This window comes from Antechinus flavipes, chromosome 2 (assembly GCF_016432865.1).
Source record: "Antechinus flavipes isolate AdamAnt ecotype Samford, QLD, Australia chromosome 2, AdamAnt_v2, whole genome shotgun sequence".
Lineage (NCBI taxonomy): Eukaryota > Metazoa > Chordata > Mammalia > Dasyuromorphia > Dasyuridae > Antechinus > Antechinus flavipes.
In genome coordinates, this window is record NC_067399.1 from 614,636,449 (window position 1) to 614,658,863 (window position 22,415).

The 22,415-nt window shown below is 39.8% G+C and overlaps 1 protein-coding gene across 3 annotated transcripts in view; it reads right to left on the bottom strand.

Moving 5' to 3' along the window:
• The window catches only part of CRTAC1 (cartilage acidic protein 1), a 181,731-nt gene that overhangs the window by 61,684 nt on the left and 97,632 nt on the right, over positions 1–22,415 (bottom strand). For all 3 annotated transcript variants that reach the window (XM_051981823.1, XM_051981826.1, XM_051981825.1), the window contains exon 3: positions 7,412–7,608. In XM_051981823.1, the coding sequence (XP_051837783.1) occupies positions 7,412–7,608 (197 nt within the window). The remainder of the gene's footprint in view (positions 1–7,411; positions 7,609–22,415) is intronic.

The following is a 22,415-nucleotide window of genomic DNA, read 5'->3' on the forward strand; positions in this document are numbered from 1 at the left end:
TAAACATATTGAACCATCAGGTGCTGGGCTTTTCAACTCTTATTCCCTAAGGAGTAGAATCAACTTTCCCACTCACTATCCCTCTCTCTGTTCAGTCCCTACCTTCTAAGGGGGAACTGGAGGAGTACTGTGGGGGCAGCTTGAGGCATGTGAATGTGAGGTTTGGAAAAGATACGGAATTAAAAGGCCTTTTCGATGGAGTAGCTAGCCCATTTAGGGCTGAGACAGTGCCTCATTCATCTTTGTATTCCCCACAATTACTAGTACCACTAAACTGACATTTATATAGTGTTTTAAGATCTGCAAAGCACTTCCCCTACACTAGCTCATTTGAAACTTACAATAATCCTGTGAGTTAGGTGCTAAGAATATTTTTATTCCCACTCTACAGAGGAAGAAACTGAGACTGAAATAGGGTAAATGATTTGCCTTGGATCACATAGCTGCTAAGTGGGATTTGAACCTAGGCTTCCCTGATTCCAAATCTGGTACTATCTACTACAGAATATTATATCCTTTGGTGCCCTGTCTATAGCAAGTGTCCAATAAATATTTGCTTAACTATATTGAATTTAATTAATACCTTTCCCCTAGGGGCTGATCTAACCCAGGCCGTGATCTAATCCATACTTTATTTAGCACTATTGAAGGGAGAAGGGTAAGCCAGCAGATAGATGGAGTTGGGGGGAGGGCTAAGGAAGAAGGGTCAGTGATATGGCATCAGGCAAAAACAATGTCTCTGCTCTGGGAGGTGATTGGGACCTTCAATCAAAAATGCTCTGGGTGACTTGGCTGATGAAAATCTGCAGAATTAGTCACAAGTTACGGGGAAAAAGGAAATCAACTGGCAAAAATCAGTCTAGGTAAAGGGATGTTTTAATGTTTTAATAAAAATTCATCTTATATTCCCTCAGCCTTCAAAATATACTTCCTGTTGCCTGGTCTTCAATGTGCCTTACTGATTCTATCTATATTGGACACAGTCTGGCATTTTGGGATCGGACAACAATCACAGCTTGTTAACAAATCTAATTTTATGACTAGAACACATCCATGAACCAAGTCTCTGAGTCTCCATGCTATTTTGCCCTTGTTGCTGTCCTGCCCACGCACCTCCTCACCATTTGCTATTCATTTGACCATTTGTGATTGTGGTCCATCAGTTGTGGGGTAAGAGAATATGACTTGCCAATGAATATGAAATTGCTAAATGTGGTGGGTACCAGGGATAGCAAAAAGATAAGGGGGGGGGTCTAGGTCAAGAGGCAAAAGAATATGATTTCTGAGGAGGAAGGTCCACAAAATTATGGTTTGAGGGTCATGAAATAAAGATATTTTAAGAGTTGGAGCTATATCACTGAACATGAGGAATTTTTCCAGTTTTGAGGTCAGAATTGTGTTGAGTTAGATCTGAGGATTAAGTAGGCATGGGGATGGAGGGCTTCCTTGTATTATTTCACACCTGACTGCTCACTGGTTTGGACTATTTTAGAGGTTAGGTCCTTAGCTTAAGGTAAATGGTTACTTGTATCATTGGAAGAATGCTAAAATCCATCCAACCCCTTTAGAGTGGGAAAAGTGCTCCACTTGGATTCATTCAAGACCTGATTTCAAATTCTAATCCTGTTGCTATACCTGCGTGATATGGGTAAATCATTCAACCTTTTTCTGGACCTGTTTCCTGATCTGTAAAATGAGGTTAGTTTGATCAATTAGATAATCTCTAAAGCCCCTTCCAATGCCAGAGCTATGATTTGCCATGGTACCTGTAATCCCCACTCCTAGAGGTAATTCTTTGGATTAAGAAAAACCAAAGAGAGAGTTAAGATGCTATATATATATATATTGTATGGAAGTAGGGGAGTGGCGTCAAGAATTATTCTCTCATTCTATTGGACACTACTATGAGTGGCTTATTAAAAGAGGTCAAGGAAGACTGAATGACCATCTGGGGAAGACATGCCCAATGATGTTACCAGTAGGAGATCAGTTTAGGTATCTAATATTTGAGGGCACTGGATAGTATCCAGCAAAAGGAAATTGGGGGCAGCAGCTAGATGGCACAGTGGACAGAGCAACAGCCCTGAAGTCAGGAGGACCCGAGTTCAAATCCGGCCTCAGACACTTAATAATTCCTAGTTGTGTGACCCTAGGCAAGTCTCTTAATCCCAATTATCTCAGGAAAAAAGAGGAAATAGGAAAGAACACCATCGCCTAATTCATTTATTTCCCTAGAATAATTCTCTCATCCCTGGCTACCAGAGGCTGGTCTCTCATTTTCTGCTAGGAATTTTTCCTCATTTCTTAATGGAAAACATGACACAGTGGGTAAAAATTAGTTTGGGTATCAGGCTCAGCCCTGCTTCCAACACATACTGAGTGTGTGACTCTGGAAGAGTCACTTAAACTTCTTTAGTATACCCAGACAACCAACTGCAGAACAGTTGCCAGTCCAAAAGGTTGAAGAAATTTTCATCCTGGGATTTCTTTGCAAGGATGAAATCACAGGTTCGGTCCTGTCTGCTCTGTAGTTTACTAAGCTTTCTAGACTCACAGAATGTTAGAGCTGTGGGTGGGGAGAATTTGAGATCATAGGGTTTTAGAGTTACTAGGCACACCAGTTCTATTGTAGTTAACTAATCAGTCAGGACTAAAATCCAGGCTCTTGGTTCTCAAGAGTCAGCATAGCAAAGTGCATGAAGCGGCAGCTTTGAAGCCAACTTGGCTGAGTGACCCTGGGAAAGAAATTTACCCTTTCAGTGTTTGGGCAGTTCTTTAAGTCCATGACCTACTTGATGGAGGGAATTTTCTCACCTGGAGCTTCCTGTACTATAAAAATTGCAGGTCTGGTCTCTGTCCTTCTTTCTTAACTCCTAGTTCAATGTTTCTTAATTTTTTTTATCATCTCCTTGGGATAGTATTAATTCTACTTCTTGGGAAAGGCTCCTTCCCCAAAGTATACTCTTTTTGGGGATGGAAACTCCCAATTCCTTTAAGAAACAACAACAAACACTACCAGTTTATCCATCATCATAAGATGGGCTTTCCCAGTACAGTTTATAGGTGTAGAATTGCTTGGCACACAGAGGAGATTAAAGAATTTTCCCAGAAGTCATAGATTGAGATCTAGAAAGGACCTTAGAAACATCTGATCTAATCTCATTTTATAGAGGAGGAAACAGAGATCTGGAGAGGTTAAGATAGTCCCAGGAACAAAGATGAGATTGCAGGGCTTTTGGAGTCCAGGTCCAGGACTATCTCCATCATGTGGTTGGTTGGTTGGTTTTGGTCACTCTCAGTCTTGTGAATCAACCAGTCAAGCCCATACCCACTGGCATTGATCGTATCCCTAAAGCAACCAAGATCCTGGGGTCTGTAGAAAGTAAAAAGAAGGGGAGATGACCTTTCCAGAATCATTCCGTGGTCCCCCACTCCAATACTTCCAAGGTAAGCAAAAGGATCCCCAAAGTCAAGGGCACCTAATGGTGTTGGTCCTAGGATGGAGCTCCCAGAGACATCTTGGGCTCCCCACGGTGGCCAGGGGATGGAGCAGCCAAGCACAGAGCCAGCTGGACAAAGGGGAATTTGCTGACACAGCACAAGTGTCTCTGCTCCCCGTCTCTGCCCACTGTCAATGAATCAATTGAATCACTCAACTGAAAAATTAACTCAAAACCACATACATCCCTCAAACCCACAGAAGGTCACCGAGAAGTGTGGAGCCAGAGCTGAGGCTGCTGGGCACTGCGGAGGGAGGGGCAGGAAGAACTTCTCTCTCTAGGATGGTCGCCCCAAACCAGGTCCTCAGCTCCCGAAGAGGAAAATGTGAGAGCACGCATCTCCAGAAAGACCATGATTTCTTCTCAGCAAATCCACTTTGTCTGCTTGGATCTGAGATGTTCCAGTCTTCTCTGGAGATAGACTATCACTCTGACATATCCTGTTGTAGTGGAAGGAAGACTGGTCTTGGTGTATGAAGGCTTGGATTCAAGATCTGAGGCTGCGTGACCTTGGGCTAACACCTTAATTTTTCAATCTCAATGTTCTTCTTTGTATATACGATTAACGTGTTTATATTATTATGTTAAAGCCCTATAGAGCCATGAGTTATTATTGCGTCCCCTTTGTGTTGCTCCATGGCACAGTAGACAGACCACTGAACTGGAAGTCAAGAAGCTCTGAGATTGAATCTTGCCTCAGTTACTAACTGTGACCTTGGACAAGCTATCTAAGCTCTCAACCCTAGTTTCCTCAGGAGGTGGGTTGGACTTGATGATCTCCATGGTCCTTTAATCTGGATACTATGAATATTTCTCTCTCTTAGAATCTTCTTGCTTCTATTCCTACTCTTTCAATCTCTATTTCCACCCCATCCCCTTCCCGCAGTCACATCTGCCCTGTTGCTCCCGTCCGCAGCTGGACCTTAGATGGATTTTGGTCTTTTCCCCTGACCTTGCCCCATATTAAAGAGTTGATCAGCTCATCAATTAACTTTGTCCCAATCCAATCTTCCCTTTGACTGAGAGCAGTAAATCCAGCTGGATAATCATGCCCTGATATTTGTGTAGGGATAATTACAGTCACACAGGCCTGAGTTGGTGGTGAGATGAGATGAAAACCCATAAAATACCGCTCGAGTGCTGGGGCTCATTGTTTCTTGGCTTCTTGAGGCTGGCAGCTGGCCAGGTAGTGGAACCCTCCGCTCGCCTGCCCCCAGCCTTGGCCCTGGTCCGGAGCCCTATCTCACATGCTACCCTTCCCAGGTCCTCTCCACAGGGAGCAGGGAACCACTCGGGGCTGGATCTCTGGATCTCCGTGAGCCTGGAATATCAAAGGCCCAGTTTTTCCAGCTCCCCTTGTTCCGATGAAACAAAGCTCAGGCGACACGTTCCCCTAGCAATAAAAGAGGCCCAGGTCTGCCTTTCTCACAAAAAGGTTTTCTCAGAGAGGTTCTGTTAGTGAGGGAATGAGAGTTATTTGAGGGGGAAAGGGGGGGCAAACTATGTCACTATATTTGTCTGTACTCTAGACCCTCATGCTCTTCCCTGCCTTTTTCTCCTCCCACTAACCCCATTTTCATCTCACTCATTCAATCACTGATTTCACTGAAGCTTCAGATCCTAGATTCAGATCACAGAGTTGTGGCAAGGAACAAATGAGCTTAGATGTGAAAAAACAGTTTTTGGAAACTGTAAAGCCCCACACCTTGAAATTTAACATCTGCATAGAAACCTCACAGTTCTCAAGGTAACTTGACCCACAACAGCCTTGGAAAGTAAGTACTGTCCTCATTTTTACAGATGAGGAAGCTGGGCCATGAGATGATGAGTGACAGCATACCATTAGTGTCTATCACAGAAACATCATGGCACAGTGGTAAGGCTTTCAGAGAGGCCTGGGTGTAAATCCTGCCTCAATCTCAATGTTTTTATCTACATATATTATTAAAATATTAATGTTAATATAATAAAATCTACTCTAGTTGTTAAATTGTATTTCAGTAGTGTCTAACTCTTCATAACCTTATTGGGGTTTCCTTGGCAGAGATATTAGAACTGTTTCTTTTTCCAGCTCATTTGACAGATGTGGAAACTGAGACAAATGGGGTTAATAACTTGTCCAGGCTCACACAGCTAATAAATGTCTGAGGTCAGATTCAAACTTAGGAAGATGAGTCTTCCTGACTTTTAAGCCTGGCACTCGATCCATCGTGCCCCTGAGCTTCCTTAAAGTCTTCTGTTACCATCAAAATATTAAAGTACTTACTATCTATGCAATAATAACAGGGCAAATAATAGGGAGAAGTGAGCTAGATCAAGGGCATGAAACTCAAAAAGAAAGGGATTCCTGCAAGCTTCATATTGCTTTAGAAAACCACAAGTTAATATTATCTATGTTTTATTGTATGTTTATTTTATTAACATTTCCCAATCAGATTTTCAGACTTTTATTTATTTAGAACATTCTTTTTTTTATATTTTAAGTTCCTATATTCTCTCCCTCCTTCCTTCATTGAGAAGGCAAGTAATAATTATTTATCATTTATCCATGTGGAGTCATTTCTGAGTACATTTCAATGAGTACTCCAGAGTACTGGGAGCTGTGTGCAGCCTGCAGGGTTGTGAGTTTGACACTTTCAATTAGATAATCTCTAAATTTCCTTCCAGAGCTAATGCTATGATTCTATGAACTGAGGTCTTTTGACTTCAAATATCAAAATATTTACTGAACTGTATTAGGGTTTGGCAGAGCAGCTAGGCGATGCTGTGGTGGACAGAGCACCAGGCTTCAAGTCAAGAAGGTTCATCTTCCCGAGTTCAAATCCAGTCACAGACACTTTCTAGCTGTGTGACTTTGGGCAAGTCACTTAATCCTATTTGCCTCAGTTTTCCCATCTGTAAAATAAGCTAGAAAAGGAAATGGCAAACCCCCTCCAATATCTTTGCCAAGAAAATTCCAAATGGGATCACAAATGGACGCAGCTAAAAACAACAAATTAAGGTTGGACACTACACATTACTGCCTCACTAATATATTACTACCACGGCTCTTCCTCTCTCCTGCCCAACCACTATCATAGAGACTGACATGGTATTTACTCTAGATCTGTAATTTCTTCTATGTGTGGAAAATTCCTCCCAACCATGAGGATTTACAACTTTTCAACAAGTTATAATTTTAAAGAGTTGCCACTAGCATTGAGAGAGTAAATGACTTGGCCAGAGTCACACAGCCAGTACATGTCAGAAGGACTTGAACTTTGATCTTCCTAATCCTAACTATAGTTATTCTGTCCAGACAGGCTAGAAGTCTCAATCAGGACAGACCCTAAGAAAGTCTAAAGCGGTATGCTAGGAAGTCCAATCCTATTTTGTCTGGCTGTGGTCAGGAAGGCTTCTGGTGAGTTTCTAGCCTAATTCTATAGCATATTCCCAGCTGGCTCTAGAGGGGAAATTGAGGCAGGTGACCTTGCACAGCCCTCCCTCACTTAAATCCAATTCATTTGCACAGCACAGCATCCCCTCCCCTGCTGTCATGGTGCTCTTGAGAACGAAGGACAAATAACTTCAGAATGTGCTGTCCTCAAGAGTCCCGAAAGAAACCTTGAGGAGACGACCTATATTTTCCTCTCTGACTCACAGTATCCTGCAAAATAGCTTTCCTCATGAGATGTGGTGGGGACCCTGATCTGAATGGGCATTCTGAGAAGGCTTTCACCTTCTCCTCTAGCTCCCCTATGCTGGGTCCAGCTTCTCAATAAGAAGCAATAGAGGCTACATCTAGCCACTCTAAGTTGGAACTCCCAAGTTCCTTAAGGTCTGCAGGGAAATGCCAGGGAGGCCCCTTGGAGAAGACACCTGCAAGAGAGCTAGGGGCAAGTGCTGGAGGTAGGAAAAAACCAGCTCCCTACCTGAGAAGGCATTGTTGGTGTTAAGGAAGTAGATTTCCTCCCGGCCATCTCCATCAATGTCACAGGCGGTGACCCCGATGGCGTTCCCCTGCCTGTCACGGAGCGCGTAGTAGGGAGAGCTTCTCTCATCTACTGCAATGTTTACGAGGCGCCGCTGGGCTCGGTCATACTTCAGAACCAGGTTAGGGCCGTTATACCTGAGGGAGAAGAGAATGACAAAGAAGATGGAGGTGGGACGCAAATCTCTCTCCACACACACTCAAATGAACCTCAAGCCTTCCTCAGAAAGTCTGCAAAAATATTTATTGAAACAGACTTACATGAACTGATGCAAAGTGAAGCAAGCAGAAGAGAACATGGTATATAGGAATAGCAATATTATACAATGAAGAACAGTGAATGACTTGGCTATTCTCAGCAATACCATGATCCAAGACAATCCCAAAGGACTCATGATAAAGTATGCTGTCCATTTCCAGAGGAAGAACTGACATTATGGATACAGACTGAAGCATCTTTTTTTTCTTCCTTCCCTCTCTCCCTCCATCCTTCCTCCCCCCCCAGCCTTTTCCCCTTTCTCCCTTCCTCTCTTCTCCCCCTCCCCTTTTGCTTCCTCCATCCCTCCCCTTTTTCTCCCTCTCTCCCTTCCTTTTTCTCTTCCTTCTTCTCTCCCTCCCTCTCTTCCTTCCTTTTTCCCTCCTTCCCTTCCTTCCTTCTTTTTTCTCTCCTTTTGAGTCTTGTATAAAATGACTAATATGGAAATGTTTTACGTGATTGCACATATATAACCTATATCAGATTGTTTTCTATTTTGGGGGGAGGGAGGTATGAAGGAAGAGACAGAATTTGGAACTTAAAGCTTCTTTAAAGTGTTAAAATTGTTTTAACATGCAACTGAGAAAAATATGAAATATTATTAAAAGGAAAACTTATCTAAATAGAGTTGCCATATTATCAGGTTGGTATCTTATGGAAACCTGATTGTCTGCTGAGTATCTCATTGTTAGACCTCAAAGTCTAGCTGGTCAGGATGATTTCAGAAAAGCCTGAAGAGACTGACATGAACTGATGCTGAATGAAATGAGCAGGACCAGAAGATCATTATATATTCCTACAACAGTACTATATGATGATCAGTTCTGATGGACGTGGCCATCTCCAGCAATGAGATGAACCAAATCAGTTCCAACAGAGCAATAATCAACTGAACCAGCTACATCCAGGGAAAGAACTCTGGGAGATGACTGTGAACCACTACATAGAATTCCAATCCCTCTATTTTTTTTTGTCTGCCTGCATTTTTTATTTCCTTCACAGGCTAATTGTACAATATTTCAAAGTCCGATTCTTTTTGTACAGCAAAATAACTGTTTGGACATGTATACTTGTATTTAACTTATACTTTAACATATTTAACATGTATCGGTCCATCTGCCATCTGGGGGAAGGGGTGAAGGGAAGGAGGGGAAAAATTGGAACAAAAGGATTGGCAACTGTCAATGCTGAAAAATTATCTGTGCATATATCTTGTAAATAAAAAGCTATAATAATAAAAAATAAAAAAAAGTCTGGCTGGTCTTTACTCTCCTATTTCAGTTGAGCTGTCCACATAATGTTTAAAATGAAGAATGTGACAAGAAAGGTCCCAGGATCATTCTAAGGAGCCAATGAGATAATATCTGTAGTGCTTAGGATATAATAAATACTCAGTCCATACTTCTTTTCTTCCTACCTATAAAATAAGAACACTAGTGTGTTAACTGTTAAGCTCTGATTTCAGCTAAGATCAAAACCTAAACTGTGTTTAGATATCCTTATCAAAATGAACTAGGTCAAAGAAATCCAGTGGGTCAACCTAATCTAGTTACATTTATTCATACTCTCTAGACTGAGATGCTAATGTCAAATGTGTGATTGAAAAATTAGAAATGTCTTGTTAAGTTCTAAGTATCCAACCAGCAGTCAAAACAACTTCTATTCCCCTGGTACTTCTTCCCTCAGAAAGGCCCAAGACCAAAGTGGGAAGGTAAACAGGAGGTTGTCCAAAGTCACATGGCTAGTAAGTTTCTGAGGCAGGATTTGAAGTGAGGTCTTCCTAACTTCTACTAGAACAGTATTTGAGGGGAAGCTACTTGGTCCAGTGAATAGAGCACCAGCCCTGAAGTCAGGAGGACCTTTGTTCAAATTTGACCTCAGACACTTAACACTTCCTAGCTGTGTGACCCTGGGCAAGTCACTTAACCCTAATTGCTTCAGAAAAGAGAGAGAGAGAGAAAGAAAGAGAGAGAGAGAGAGAAAGAGAGAGAGAGAGAGAGAGAGAGAGAGAGAGAGAGAGAGAGAGAGAGAGAGAGAGAGAGAGAGAGAGAGAGAGAGAGAGAGAAAGAGAGAGGAAAAAAAGAACAGTATTTGGCACATAATAGGCACTCAATAGTCAGCAACAACAAGTATTAAGTACTTATATGTTCTAGACACTGTTAAGTTCTTGGAATATATACACATATAAAAAGAAAGTCCCTTTCTTCAAGGAATTTATAGTCTAATGGGGTAAAACAACAAATACAAGGAAACTGGAAACTCTGTGTGTGTGTGTGTGTGTGTGTGTGTGTGTGTGTGTGTGTGTGTGTGTAAGAAGGTACCCAAGATCCAGATAGTCAGTAATATAGGGAAAGAAACAAAGGAGTGAGCATGGTTGGTCTTGGGCACTTCCTCAATATAGAAGTTCCAGGAGAAACTTACCAATGGGAGGAAATGTTCACTTCATTAACCTTACCCTGCTCCTCTCCATTTGATTCCCTTTTCATTAATCCTTAGAGTTTTCTGAGTCAAGTAGGTTCAGGTCCCCCAATTATTAAGATGCCCCATTTTATATCTCACCTGGAAAATCTGAGGTGCCAAAAAGGAGAACATAATTTGCTGAAGGTCACTCAAAGAGGAAAGGAGCAAGGTAGAGGAGAGAAATTGAGGATCCTGCCTTACAAACGGAGACCTCTCTGCACAGCACCAGACTGTTCCGGACTTTCAGAGGAATCTAGCCAAGCCCCGGGTATAGTTAATCCCTTATTCTTCCTTTCCTTTGTTTTTAACCTGCTTGTATATCTTAAGAGAAATTCAACTGCCCGTTTCTGATTAATTCCCTTCTGAGAATGCTCGGGACCAGCAGGCTGAAGTCTCCAAGGTCTCGGGAAGAAGTCACTCTCTTGTTTTCCTAAAATGAAGCCAATTTGACCCTCTTCACAGCTCCCCACGAACTGGAGCCAGGGAAGTTAGCAGATTTTGAGAAAACTGGCCAGGTGCCTCCTGGCACCCACAGTGCATGAAAGGGAGAAAGGAAACTTATTATACACTGACTCAGCAGCATGGGTGATGGAAGGGAGTTTATTAGACACCTTAACAAAGTATCTGAATTCTGTGTGTCAGGGGAGGCTGGTGACCTATGAGAGGTGCCTAAGACAGAGAGACGGAACACCGAGGTCCCAATAGGAGCTCTGTCAGCACTTGGCTGGCCGGTCTCAGGTAAGAAGAAATGCTTAATCTGAGTGAAATATGACTTCCTTAATCCCACTAGGAAAAGAACTCAGGATCTTTGGTGACCAGTCTTGTTCTCCATCCCGAAACTCTATCTTGCCTCCAAAAGCCATTATCTTATAATCGTGATAATGATAACAGCAACAACAGTAACAGACATTTATAAAATGCTTAACCTTTCTCAGTCAAATTTCTTGAAAAAACTTCCCCTTAATCACCTCTTACTCTCTTTTAAAGCCTCTGCAATCTGGCTTCTGACCTCATCACTCAATTAAAACGACTCTCTCTATAGTAGTTACCAGTGATCTCTTATTTGTCAAATCTAATAATTTTCTCCGACCTCATCCTTTGTTGCCTTTTCTGTGGCACTTAACAATGTTGACCGTCCTCTCCTCCTACCTGTAGGCTCTTTTGTCAGCTTGTCATCCACATCCTGCCCTATAATTGTGGATGTGCCCCCAGATTTCATCTTGGGCTTGCTTCTCTATTCTCTCACTTGGGGACCCTTATCAGCTCCCATGATCTGAATCATCATCTTCATGCAAATGACTCACAGATCTATATTTCTAGCTCTTGTCTCTAGATGCTCATCCCCCACCACAAAGATGCTTATAATTCTAGCATCCACTCCTCTTCCCCAGGATTCTCTTTCCTTCTGGTGGCCAACCAATGCTAGGAAGCATTGATTTACAAGAGGAATAAGTTTACCATTCGTACGTGATTGCTAACAACTTCGTCTGTCTAGGGCAGAGGTTCTTAACTGGACGTACTTGTATTATATATTTATATATCTAAACATAGACACATATATGTCTAGCTAGCCAGATAATGGATATGTACATGTATGTATCTATGTACATATAGATATATCAAAATATTTGGAAAGAAAGATAATTAGTTCAGTAGAATTGATTTCCTGTGAATTTATTTGATTCAATTTATTCAATTAAAAACATTATTTTGAGAAAGGGTTGATAGACTTCATTAGATTGCCCCAAAAGCTTAGAACCCTTGGTCTAGGGCAAAATCAAACATGCCTCAAGCCTCAGAGATCTCAAGTTATGCTAGTTTCCTCCAACCTATATTCTTGTTTTTTTTTTTTTTTTTTCTTTTTTTTTGCTGAGGCAATTGCAGTTAAGTGACTTGCCCTGGGTCACACAGCTAGACTGTATTAAGTGACTGAGACCAGATTTGAACTCTGGTTCTCCTGACTTCAGGACTGGTGCTCTATCTACTATCCCTTATTTATATCCATCTTATTCATTAAAGACCAGTTAAAGTTTCAATAAATTCAGCACTCAGCAGAACTTTCATTGGACCCCTCCAAAAAATCAATACTACGTTAGGATTTAACATGTATTTCAACATATTTGACATGCATTGGACTTATCTGCCAGCTAGGGGAGAGGGGTGGAGGGAAGGAGGGGAAAATTTGGAACAAAAGGTTTTGCAAGGGTCAATGTTAGAAAAATTACCCATGCATATGTTTTGTCAAGAAATAAAGAAAGAAAAAAGAAAGGAAAAAAAATACTATGTTAGGGGGCAACTAGGTGATACAGTGGATAGAGCACCAGCCCTGAAGTCAGGAGGACCTGAGTTCAAATCTGGCCTCAGACATTAATACTTCCTAGCTGTGTGACTCTGGACAAATCATTTAATACCAATTGCCCCAGCAAAAAAAAAAAACAAAACAATATGTTAACTAGGACTCAGATTACTATCTTCCTTGTAGTCCTAGAGAATGTTTTTCATTAGTCTTAGCTTTTCTTGGTTTCTGATTGGTGATTAAAAAATATAACTACATAGCAAAGAATTGGAAAATGAGTAAATGCCCCTCAATTGGGGAATGGCTGAATAAATTATGGTATATGAAAGTAATTAAAAATTACTATTAAAAATGACAAACAAGCTGATTTTAGAAAAACCTGGAAAAATTTACAGATGCTGAGTGAAGCAAGCAGAACCAGGAAAACATGGTACACAGTGAACAACAAGGTTGTGTGATGATCAACTATGATAGATTTGATGATCCAAGGCAATCCCAATAAACTTTGGATAAATGCCATCCCCATCCAGAGAGAGAACTAAAGATATTGAATATGGATCAACACATCCTATTTTCACCTTTTATTTTCCCTTGTAGTTTTTTCCTTTTATTCTGATTCTCCTAACATGACTTGTGGAAATATGTACAAAATGTACATGAATAACCTAAAACTTTATATGTATATATCTGTAGGGGTGTGTGTGTGTGTGTGTGTGTGTGTGTGTGTGTGTGTGTATAACCACACTCTTAGAAAAAAAATACCTCCATATTTCCTAGATGGCTAATATTCTTCCCCAAAACAATTGAACAGCCCATTTTTTTCATCATATTCCTGTTTTCTCCCTTACTCAAAAGAATAGCACAGAATACACCTGCCTCAAGCAAAGGATGGGCAATATTCCACTATCTGCAACACTTCAAATTTTCACAAAGGCTTTTCTGGTGTCCTGGATCCTGCCTCTCTAAGCTGATATAACTGTCAAATTAATATTTCTACAAAAATGAGAATTCCCAAAACACAAATATGATAACATTACCCTCTCCCCTCCCACTCAAAAAATCCTCATTGATGCCCTATTGTTTCTAGAATAAAACACGCATTTCTCATCTTTAAAAAGCCTCTTACAGTCTGGCCAACAACTACCTTTCCAACCTTATGTCGCATTACTATCCTCTACACCTGTTCTGTTTTATTCCAATCAGCTCCCTAGCTTTTCCTCTAGCTTGGGATTACATCTCCAGTCTTCGCACAATTAATCCCTGAAACCCCTAGAATTCTGCCCCATAGAATCCCTGTCTTCCTTCAAATCAAAACTCAGGTACCCTGTCTTTTATATACCCAGCTTCTTAAATTGTGATTTATAACCCCATCTGAGGTCTTCTGACGGATTGTAAGGGGGGAAGGCATGAAATTATGATTTATTATCAGGAAATGTTTTATTTGTGTGTATATTTTATTTACTTATATACCTGGGGTCATGTAAAATTTCTTGAATGAAAAGGGGTCACAAATGGAAAAAGTTTAAGAATCCCTGTTGTATAAGGCTCTTTCCTTCTCCCCTTTCTTCTTTAGCACCCACTCCCTCTTGAAATGATCTTGTCACATTTCTGCCCTCTACACCTATTCTGTTTTATTCCTGTATTTTACTACTGTATACAGTATCAGCTAGATTATGTGATGATCAATATGATATTGGGTCTTCACAGCAATGCAATGATCCAAGACAATTCCAATAGACTTGAGATGGAAATTGTCATCCACATTCAGAAAGAGAACTATGGAGACGGAATGTGGATAGAAGCATATTAATATTTACCCTTTTTTGGGATTATTTTTTTCTTTCTCATGGTTTTTTCCCTTTGGATTTTTCTTTTTACAAGATGACAAATATGGAAATATGTTTAAAAGGATTGTATATGTATAGCCTATATCAGATTAATTACTATCTTAGGGGATGGGAGGGAAGGGAGAGAAGAAGAAAAAAGCTGGAATTCAAAATCTTGCAAAAATGAATGCTGAAAAACTGTCTTTACATATAACTGGAAAAATAAACTACTATTGAGAAAAAAATAGAGATCTCTGGGCTTCAGTTTCCTTACTTTTGAAATAAGGAGTTGGATTAGATCAGGGTTTCTTAAACTTTTTCTACTCCTAATCCCTTTTCACTTAAGAAATTTCTATACAACCCTGGGTATATAGGTATATAAAATAGGTATACAAATTTAACATTTTTTGATAATAAATCATAATTTTGCAATCCCCACATTCAGTTATAAGATCCCATATGGAGTCACATTCCACAGTTTAAGTAGCTAGGTGGTGCAGTAGATAGAGGGGGAGTCAGGAGGTCTTGAATTCAAATCCAACTTCAGCCCCTGACACTGTGTAACTCTGGCCAAGTCATTTAGCCCTGATTACCTCGCCAAAGAGAGAGGGAGAGAGAGAGAGAAAGAGAGAGAGAGAGAGAGAGAGAGAGAGAGAGAGAGAGAGAGAGAGATTAATTGATTGATTTTGGATTAGATGATAGATGGGAAGTCTCTCTCTGACCATCCCTAACCATCTGTGGTTCTGGACCTGAGGAGGAATGCATGAACAAACGCTTCCCTTATATGAGCCTAGGTGGGTATGGGTGTAAAGACCATAAATGACCACTGAAGATCCTATACATTCATCTTTTTTCTAATCTCAACCATCCTTACTTATAAGAGAAAATACAAACTACTCAGTTTGGCAACTAAACAACCTTTCTCAGTCTGGCTCCAATCTAACTTTGAAGTTAATTGCCCTTTCATGTACCCATAGTCCAAGCAAACTAGCCTAGCTGCTGTTCCCAGAACTCAGTTCATCTTTTGCCTCTGAGCTTTGTTAAACACCACTCTCCCCATGCCTGGAATGCCCTCCTTAGTTCAACTCCTAGAATTCTTTTTGTTATTTTTGAATCTTTTTTTTTCAGTTCTACTCTTTGTCACCCCATTTAGGGTCATTTTGGCAAAGATATTGGAGTGGTTTGCTATTTTATCCTCCAGCTCATTCTACAGATGAGGAAACTGAGGCAAGCTGGATAAAGTGATTTGCCCAGTATCACACAGCTACTACATTTCTGAGGTCAGATTTGAACTCAGGAACATGAGTCTCCTTGACTCTAGCCTTGCACTAAGGTAACTCCTAACTGCTCTTGCAATTCTTAGCTTACTTCCAGACTCAAGTTCATGTGGCATCTCTCAGGAGAAGCTTTCTTAGTTAGTGTTCCAGCAGCTCAAATGATTATGTAAATATTTGCCTGTTTACATGGGAGGCAGCCCAAAACAGGGGGAAGAATGCTTTAGATTCCGAAGGTTTAGGTTCACATCCTTTCATTTAAGTTACCTATGTGAGTTTGGACAAGCCACTTAACTTCCTGATGCCATTCTTCATGACAGGTAAATCAAGGAGGGTTAGATTATATGACTTCAAAAATCCCTTCCAGCTCTAGATCTGTGCTCCCCTGATAATTCTATGTTGCACATCCACAATTAGTGAAAAATATAAAATGCTTCACTCATTTGCTTTTTCAATTAAGAAGAGGAAATTCAAAACTCAATTGAACAAATATGAGTAAATCATTATTTAGTTTGGCTCTGTGTTATTGCCAGGTAAGGGAGAGAAGCAAGGGTTAGAAAGGAAAGAGAGAAGGGAAAATAGAAAAGCACTATGAGGGCAGGAAGATTGTCTTAAGATCCTCAGCACTTAAAATAGTAGGTACCTTTTTCCCTTACTGCTTTATTTCAATTGATGTTATTGTCTTCATTTTACAGCTGGGAAAACTGAGGCTCAGGGAGACTATGTTGCACATCCTAGTGTAATGTAAGTACTTTGAGGGCAAAAAGATTGCTTTTGTATTCTCAACACCTAAAATATAAGGTACCTTTTCCCCTACTGCTTTATTTCAATTGATGTTATTGTCTTCATTTTACAGCTGGAGAAACTGAAACTCAAGGAGACTATGTTGCGCATCCCAATAGAATGTAAGCACCTTGAGGACTGGGAGATTGTCTTTGCAGTCTCATCACTTAGGATAGTGCCTTAAAATATTAGGTACCTTTCTTCCTATTGCTTTATTTCACCTTATTATCTTTATTTTACAGTTGGGGAAACTGAGGCTCACTAAGTGAGATATCTTTGGTCACAGAGTTCCAAAACATGGATTCAAAAACAGCCTTTCCTAACTCCAAATCTACCCATCTTTCTACTGTACCTCATGAAAGTCTCTAGTTCCATGATAACTTGGGTGGATCTGAATTCACTATTGTTTTGGTCTTTAATCTGTATGTATTTACATGTACTAGTCTCTCCCATTAGAATGTAAGCTACTTTAAAGTAAGAGTTGTTTCATTTTTTTGTGTTTGTGTTCCTAGAGCTTAGCACAGTATCTGGCACATAGCAACTGCTTAATAAATGCTCGTTGATTGTTGGTCAATTGCGGGGATCCAATAGAAAAATAAACTACTGGCCAAAAAAAAAAAAAAGGAAGCATTTAATAAATGGTTATCGGATTGAATTGCCCTTTTAGAGGAGCCAAATGAGTTTATTAGAGGACTAAGAACACCCTCATGTACCAAAAAGAACTCAGTATTCTTTGAAGGTATTTGTTGCCAGTTTGAAGCCTTGTGATCATTCTCTAATGTTTGTCATAGCACCTTCTACTTGCCAACTGTTTATAGTCACTCTCACTGTTGTTTACAATAGCATCACTCAACATCATTCTCCCTTTTTCACAGATGAACAAACCAAGGCACAGAGGAAGGGTACTTATTGAAGGTCACAAGATAAGTCACAGGGTGGCAGAGCCAAGAGTAACCTGAATCATCAATCGATTGTTCGTTCAGCCTGCTGCTTTCTCCATTTTTATTTATTCCCTCTTTGGAAATTCAACAGAGAAACATAAAGGTGAACAGGAACAGAGCTAAGGGGGGCACTCCAGTAGATGGTATGCTGGTTGTGGATGAAAGAAAGGGGCTCAAGCATTAACTTGTGCTATGGGGGACCTTTTAAAATTTTTTTCCCATCAAAGGCCACCTACACAGAGGGGAAAAAAGCAATCTGGTAAAAAGCAAATTTGAAAAATTAGTGAAAAATATAAAATGCTTCACTCATTTGCTTTTTCAATTAAGAAGAGGAAATTCAAAACTCTATTCAACAAAATATGAGTAAATAATGTAATTTGGCTCTGTATTATTGCCAGGTAAGGGAGAGAAGTGGGGGTAGGAAGGAAAGGGAGAAGGGAAAATAGAAAAGAGAAGAGAAAAAGAGAAAAACATAAAAAAGATATAGAAAGGCAATCTTATATAGGGGAAAGAACACTAAATGAGAGAGTCTAGGGTCAAATCTTGATTTTGATACTATTCATGTGTGACCTTGGGCAAAGAACTTAATCTTTCTGATCTCAATTTCCTCATCTGTTAGATGAGGAAGCTGAACTATCTGGGTTCTTTACCTGAGATCTGTGAATCTGTTTTTAAAAATAATATGAAGACTATTTCAATGAAATTGGTTTTCCTTGTAATTAGTTTCCCTTACAATTTCAATAGAAGTGGTTTCCTTTGTAATCCTTTATATTTTGTTTGTTGCATTTAAAAATTATATTCTGAGAAAGGATCTATAGATTTCACTGGACTGACTTCTAGAGGGTTAGAGAAGGAATAAGAAAGAGATCTTTAACCCAAATAGATGAAGAATCCATGGATTAGAAGATTGGATTGATGAGGTCCAACAAATCAAGATGAGTCATGAAGGTGGGAAGCTGTCTGGAATGAATTCACAGATCATCTCCAGGTCAAGGGGCAAAGCTTTATTATGCAAGCAAAGTTCCTAATGAATTCTCCATTAATAAGGGGGAATGTGGGACTTTTTATGGGAAGGGACCAAATCAACTGGTGGTCATGCTTATAAAGATTGAAATTTTATGTCTATAGCTTAATGTCCAAATTGTATAAAGTTACAATAAGTATTAATACAGGATAGCTCTGTACAAGATAAGTCCAAAGGGTCGTTTGCTCCCCACTGGGGTCCATTTAGGTACTGGCTTAATATCAGGGATATAGTTTTTTCCTGGAGTCCATTCATCCCATCAGGATGCTCTCTTTTTTCTAATTCCATGAACATATGACATAGACAAGAGGGTGAGATACAGACATAGGAAGAGAATAACATAATAATATGGAGAAAGATAACACAAAAGAAAAATACATGTGGGAAGAGCAATACAGAGAAAGATACAAGCATGGAGACATTCTAACGCATTCATTTTATACCAGCCCAGTTTGACTACAAAGTAAGTTTAATGGTAAGTTAAAAAAGAATTTCTCAAAGTTTACTTCATGTTAGAATCTAATTTTCTGTTGGATACGTTCAGCTGTAAGCTCATTTGAACTTCACCACAACCTCATGGGTAAGGTGCTGCAATTTCCATTTTTATAGATAAGACAGTAGAAGCTGCAAAATTATAATTTGCCTATGATCATATGGCTGATAAGGACTGGGAGTGGGATTTGAACTTGGGTCTTCCTGGTTTTAGGTCTAGCATCCGTCCTCCAGATCAAATAGTCTCCTGGTAGAATTCAGAGTTGTCATTTGAGTGTTAAATAAAGCATGCACCTTGTAATTGGAACATTTGAAATATAATACCTACTGTCTTCTGGTAGCAGTATATCCTAATTGTAGGAAGATAATTGAAGGAAAAAAAAAACCCTTGAATTTCTCGTGCTGTAATTGTGAGTTTAAAGTTACAAAGGCAAATGTTATATTCCTCACCTAGAGAAAAAGTGTAAATCCACAGAACTGTTAAGTATAATCCTTCAAGTGCAATTATTAGTGCTACTAGTTCTAGTGAGCTGCAATTAGTGAAGGAACTCTTCAGAAGAAAAGAAAATATAACGATGGTCATCGAATGTCCATGTTGATGTAGGAGAGATTCAAGATGTTCTTTTCTCCTTTCTTTCTTTTTTCCCCCCCTGGTCTCCACAAGAACCATTTCCCATTAATATAAAAAAAATCAATTCAGTATCTGTTAGTACATAGTGTTCTGCTAGCCACAGTAGAGTGATTTACACAAACTTGGTCCCTGGCCTCTAGGGGCTTACAATTTAAATCTGACAACCTTTATGCAATTGAACAGAGAGGAAGAAAACATAAAGAAAATTTAGGAAAAACACTTGGCAAATACATGGATGGACTGAGTATTTTATAGTATGCTTAGTTGATAATGTATTTGATTCACCCTTCAGCACTGTGTTCTATTAGGTGGAGAGGTGCTTCCCTCCACCCTCCCTCACATTTCTCCATTATCTCCTGGAAACAAGCTTACTCTTATCTCAAGAAAAGAAAATCCCACCCAATGAATCTTTTAAGTGTGTTAGGCCAGGGGCCTGACTCTTTTCTGTGTTATTCTCGAAGCAATGTGTTAGAGCAGCAACTCAAGATCAATCATTGTTCTCTCAGGATACACCCAATGAAACCCACAGAATTTTGGAATGGATGCCAAATTCCTGGCCCCTGGAGGGGGGGATGGAGGCTGGGGATAAGGCAGATTACTTCTGGTAATTATATCTGTAAGAACACAGAGGACAAGGTCCAAGTTGTGATTCCAGAATTTCCTGAGACCCAGTTGGATCAAGCCGGTGCTCATTTGAATACCAAAACTAAAGAATAAGAGAGGAGAATGGGACACTGCTTGCAGTTACCAATTATATTTATAAGTATAATATAATCAGTGAACTGTTTTTCAAAACTCCATTTGGGGTTTTCCTGGCAAAGATATTGGAGTGGTTTGCCATTTCCTTCTTCATCTCATTTTATAGCTGAGGCAGAAAGGTTTAAGTGACTTGCCCAGAATCACACAGCTAGTAAGTATCTGGGTTCAGATTTGAACTCAGGAAGATGAGACTCCCTAATTCCTGGCATCTAGCAATCCTGCACAAGAGAGCATTCTTAAATAATGGTATGCTAGCTACACTCCTTCCCTTTTACTCTGAGTAAGCTATGAGACTAAAGGCAGGAAGGTAAGTTGAGGACTATCCACATCTGTCCAAAGAGAGTTTGATTTTCCTCCCCTTGCATAAGCTACTGCAGAACCTTCCCTACAGAGGTCTAAATGAGCCTCATTTCCAACCTGCAGGTCAGAGAGCTGAACAGATGAATCCTTAGTGTTTGCATATGCTCAGTCTTTTGGGATTGTGTGAGTTTTCTTTTTCTTTTGATACAAGTGCTTGGTTTTTTTTCAGAAAGGAAGGGCCATGAACCATAACACTCTCTTTTACAAGACAGATAAGAAAAGACTAGCAGCAGTCTTTTGAAATTCAATGTATGACATGAGAAAACAGGGGAAATGTATGACGGGAGTCCAGCAGGTGCTATTCCTGGGTGAAGAGGGTTGGTATTCTAAGATAGGGATGGCAGGAAAGGATCCTGAAAGAGTACAGAATTTCTGGGCAAGAGATATACTGAGTAATAGAGTGTTTGTCCTAGGTTAGAAAAAAGGATTATTATAGAACAGCACATAGTTTTTAAAAATATCTTCTGGATTTGTTGCTTCCTTTACATACATCCAAAATTTTAGATTATGAAATAAATAGAAATTGTGTTACTATTTTACTAAATACTAAATTATCAAATTTATTAAACAATGTGGCCAAGAGATGTACTAGGAAGATCTGTAAGTATCAAAGGAACTTACTTTCTTTGAGGACTTGAAAGTAGGAAATGGTCATATTAGTAATGAATACAGATGTGACATCCAGGCTAACATCACTGTCAGAACTAAGGATGGGACTAGAAACCTACTGAGTGGCCCTGGCTCTTGTCAGATTGCTTCATTTGTGCAGATGGGGATGTCCTTTGGATAGGGGCAATATGTTGTAAGTGCATTTAAAGGGGGCAGTTAACCTGGTAGTTATTAAGCTGGAAAGTAATTTAGAATTATAACAAAAATAAAATCTCCATACCCTTCGACTGAGAGATTCCACTGCTAGGTATATACCTTAAGGAGGTCATTGATATAACGAAAGTCTCAATTTATTCCAAAATATTTATAGCAGCACTTTTTGTAATAGGAAAGAATTGAAAACAAAGTAGATGCTCCTCAATTGGGAAATGGCTAAAGAAACTGGCATGTGAGTGAAAGAAATATCATTATGCTATACATTGTTTGTCCTTTATCCTTGGAGAGGACCATGACATCAAGTAGATGATGCAAGTGAATGAGATTTAAGTGAGGGAGGGCTGTGCAAGGTCACCTCCCTCACTTTCCCCTCCAGAACCATCTGGCTCCAGTGGCAAGATATAGATCAGGACACCTGGAGATGGTTCTGGATGCAATGAGAAACTTTGGCCTTCTTTAGCTAAGGTCTTTAACAATTCTCAGTTGGACTGAGACAATCAATGCTCAATCAGTGATTAAGGCTAGGTAAGAAATGAGACAAAGTATGGCCTCTTTTACCTAGTTAAAACAATCAATTTGAGAAGGAGACTCCCAAGTTTTCTAGCCAAAATAGAAACAATTGTTATTTACATTCATTCTCAGCCAGTCTGGGCCCAAACAATGACCAACTGGGGCTTGGCCTGTAACCTGTTGTTGATCCAAAGAAGGGAGCCAGAATGATTTGGGTTTAACCTAACCATAAATCCCAGATTTTGGGGGGTGGGTTTCAGACATCAAAATTTACATTTCTTTGGGAAGAATACCTGTAGGTAAGGGTATTATGCCCAAAGTGGATGGAGAGAAGTGAAAAGAAAGGAGAAAGAAAAGGAAAAAAAAAGAGAAAGAAAATAAAAAATGATGTTGCCCAATTGGGCAACTTGGGAGTCCAGTGGGACAGCACTTAGTATTATTCCTAGAGGTTATTGTTTGTCCTTCATTCTCTAAGAGGACCATGATATCAGGAAGGTGATGGCGTGAC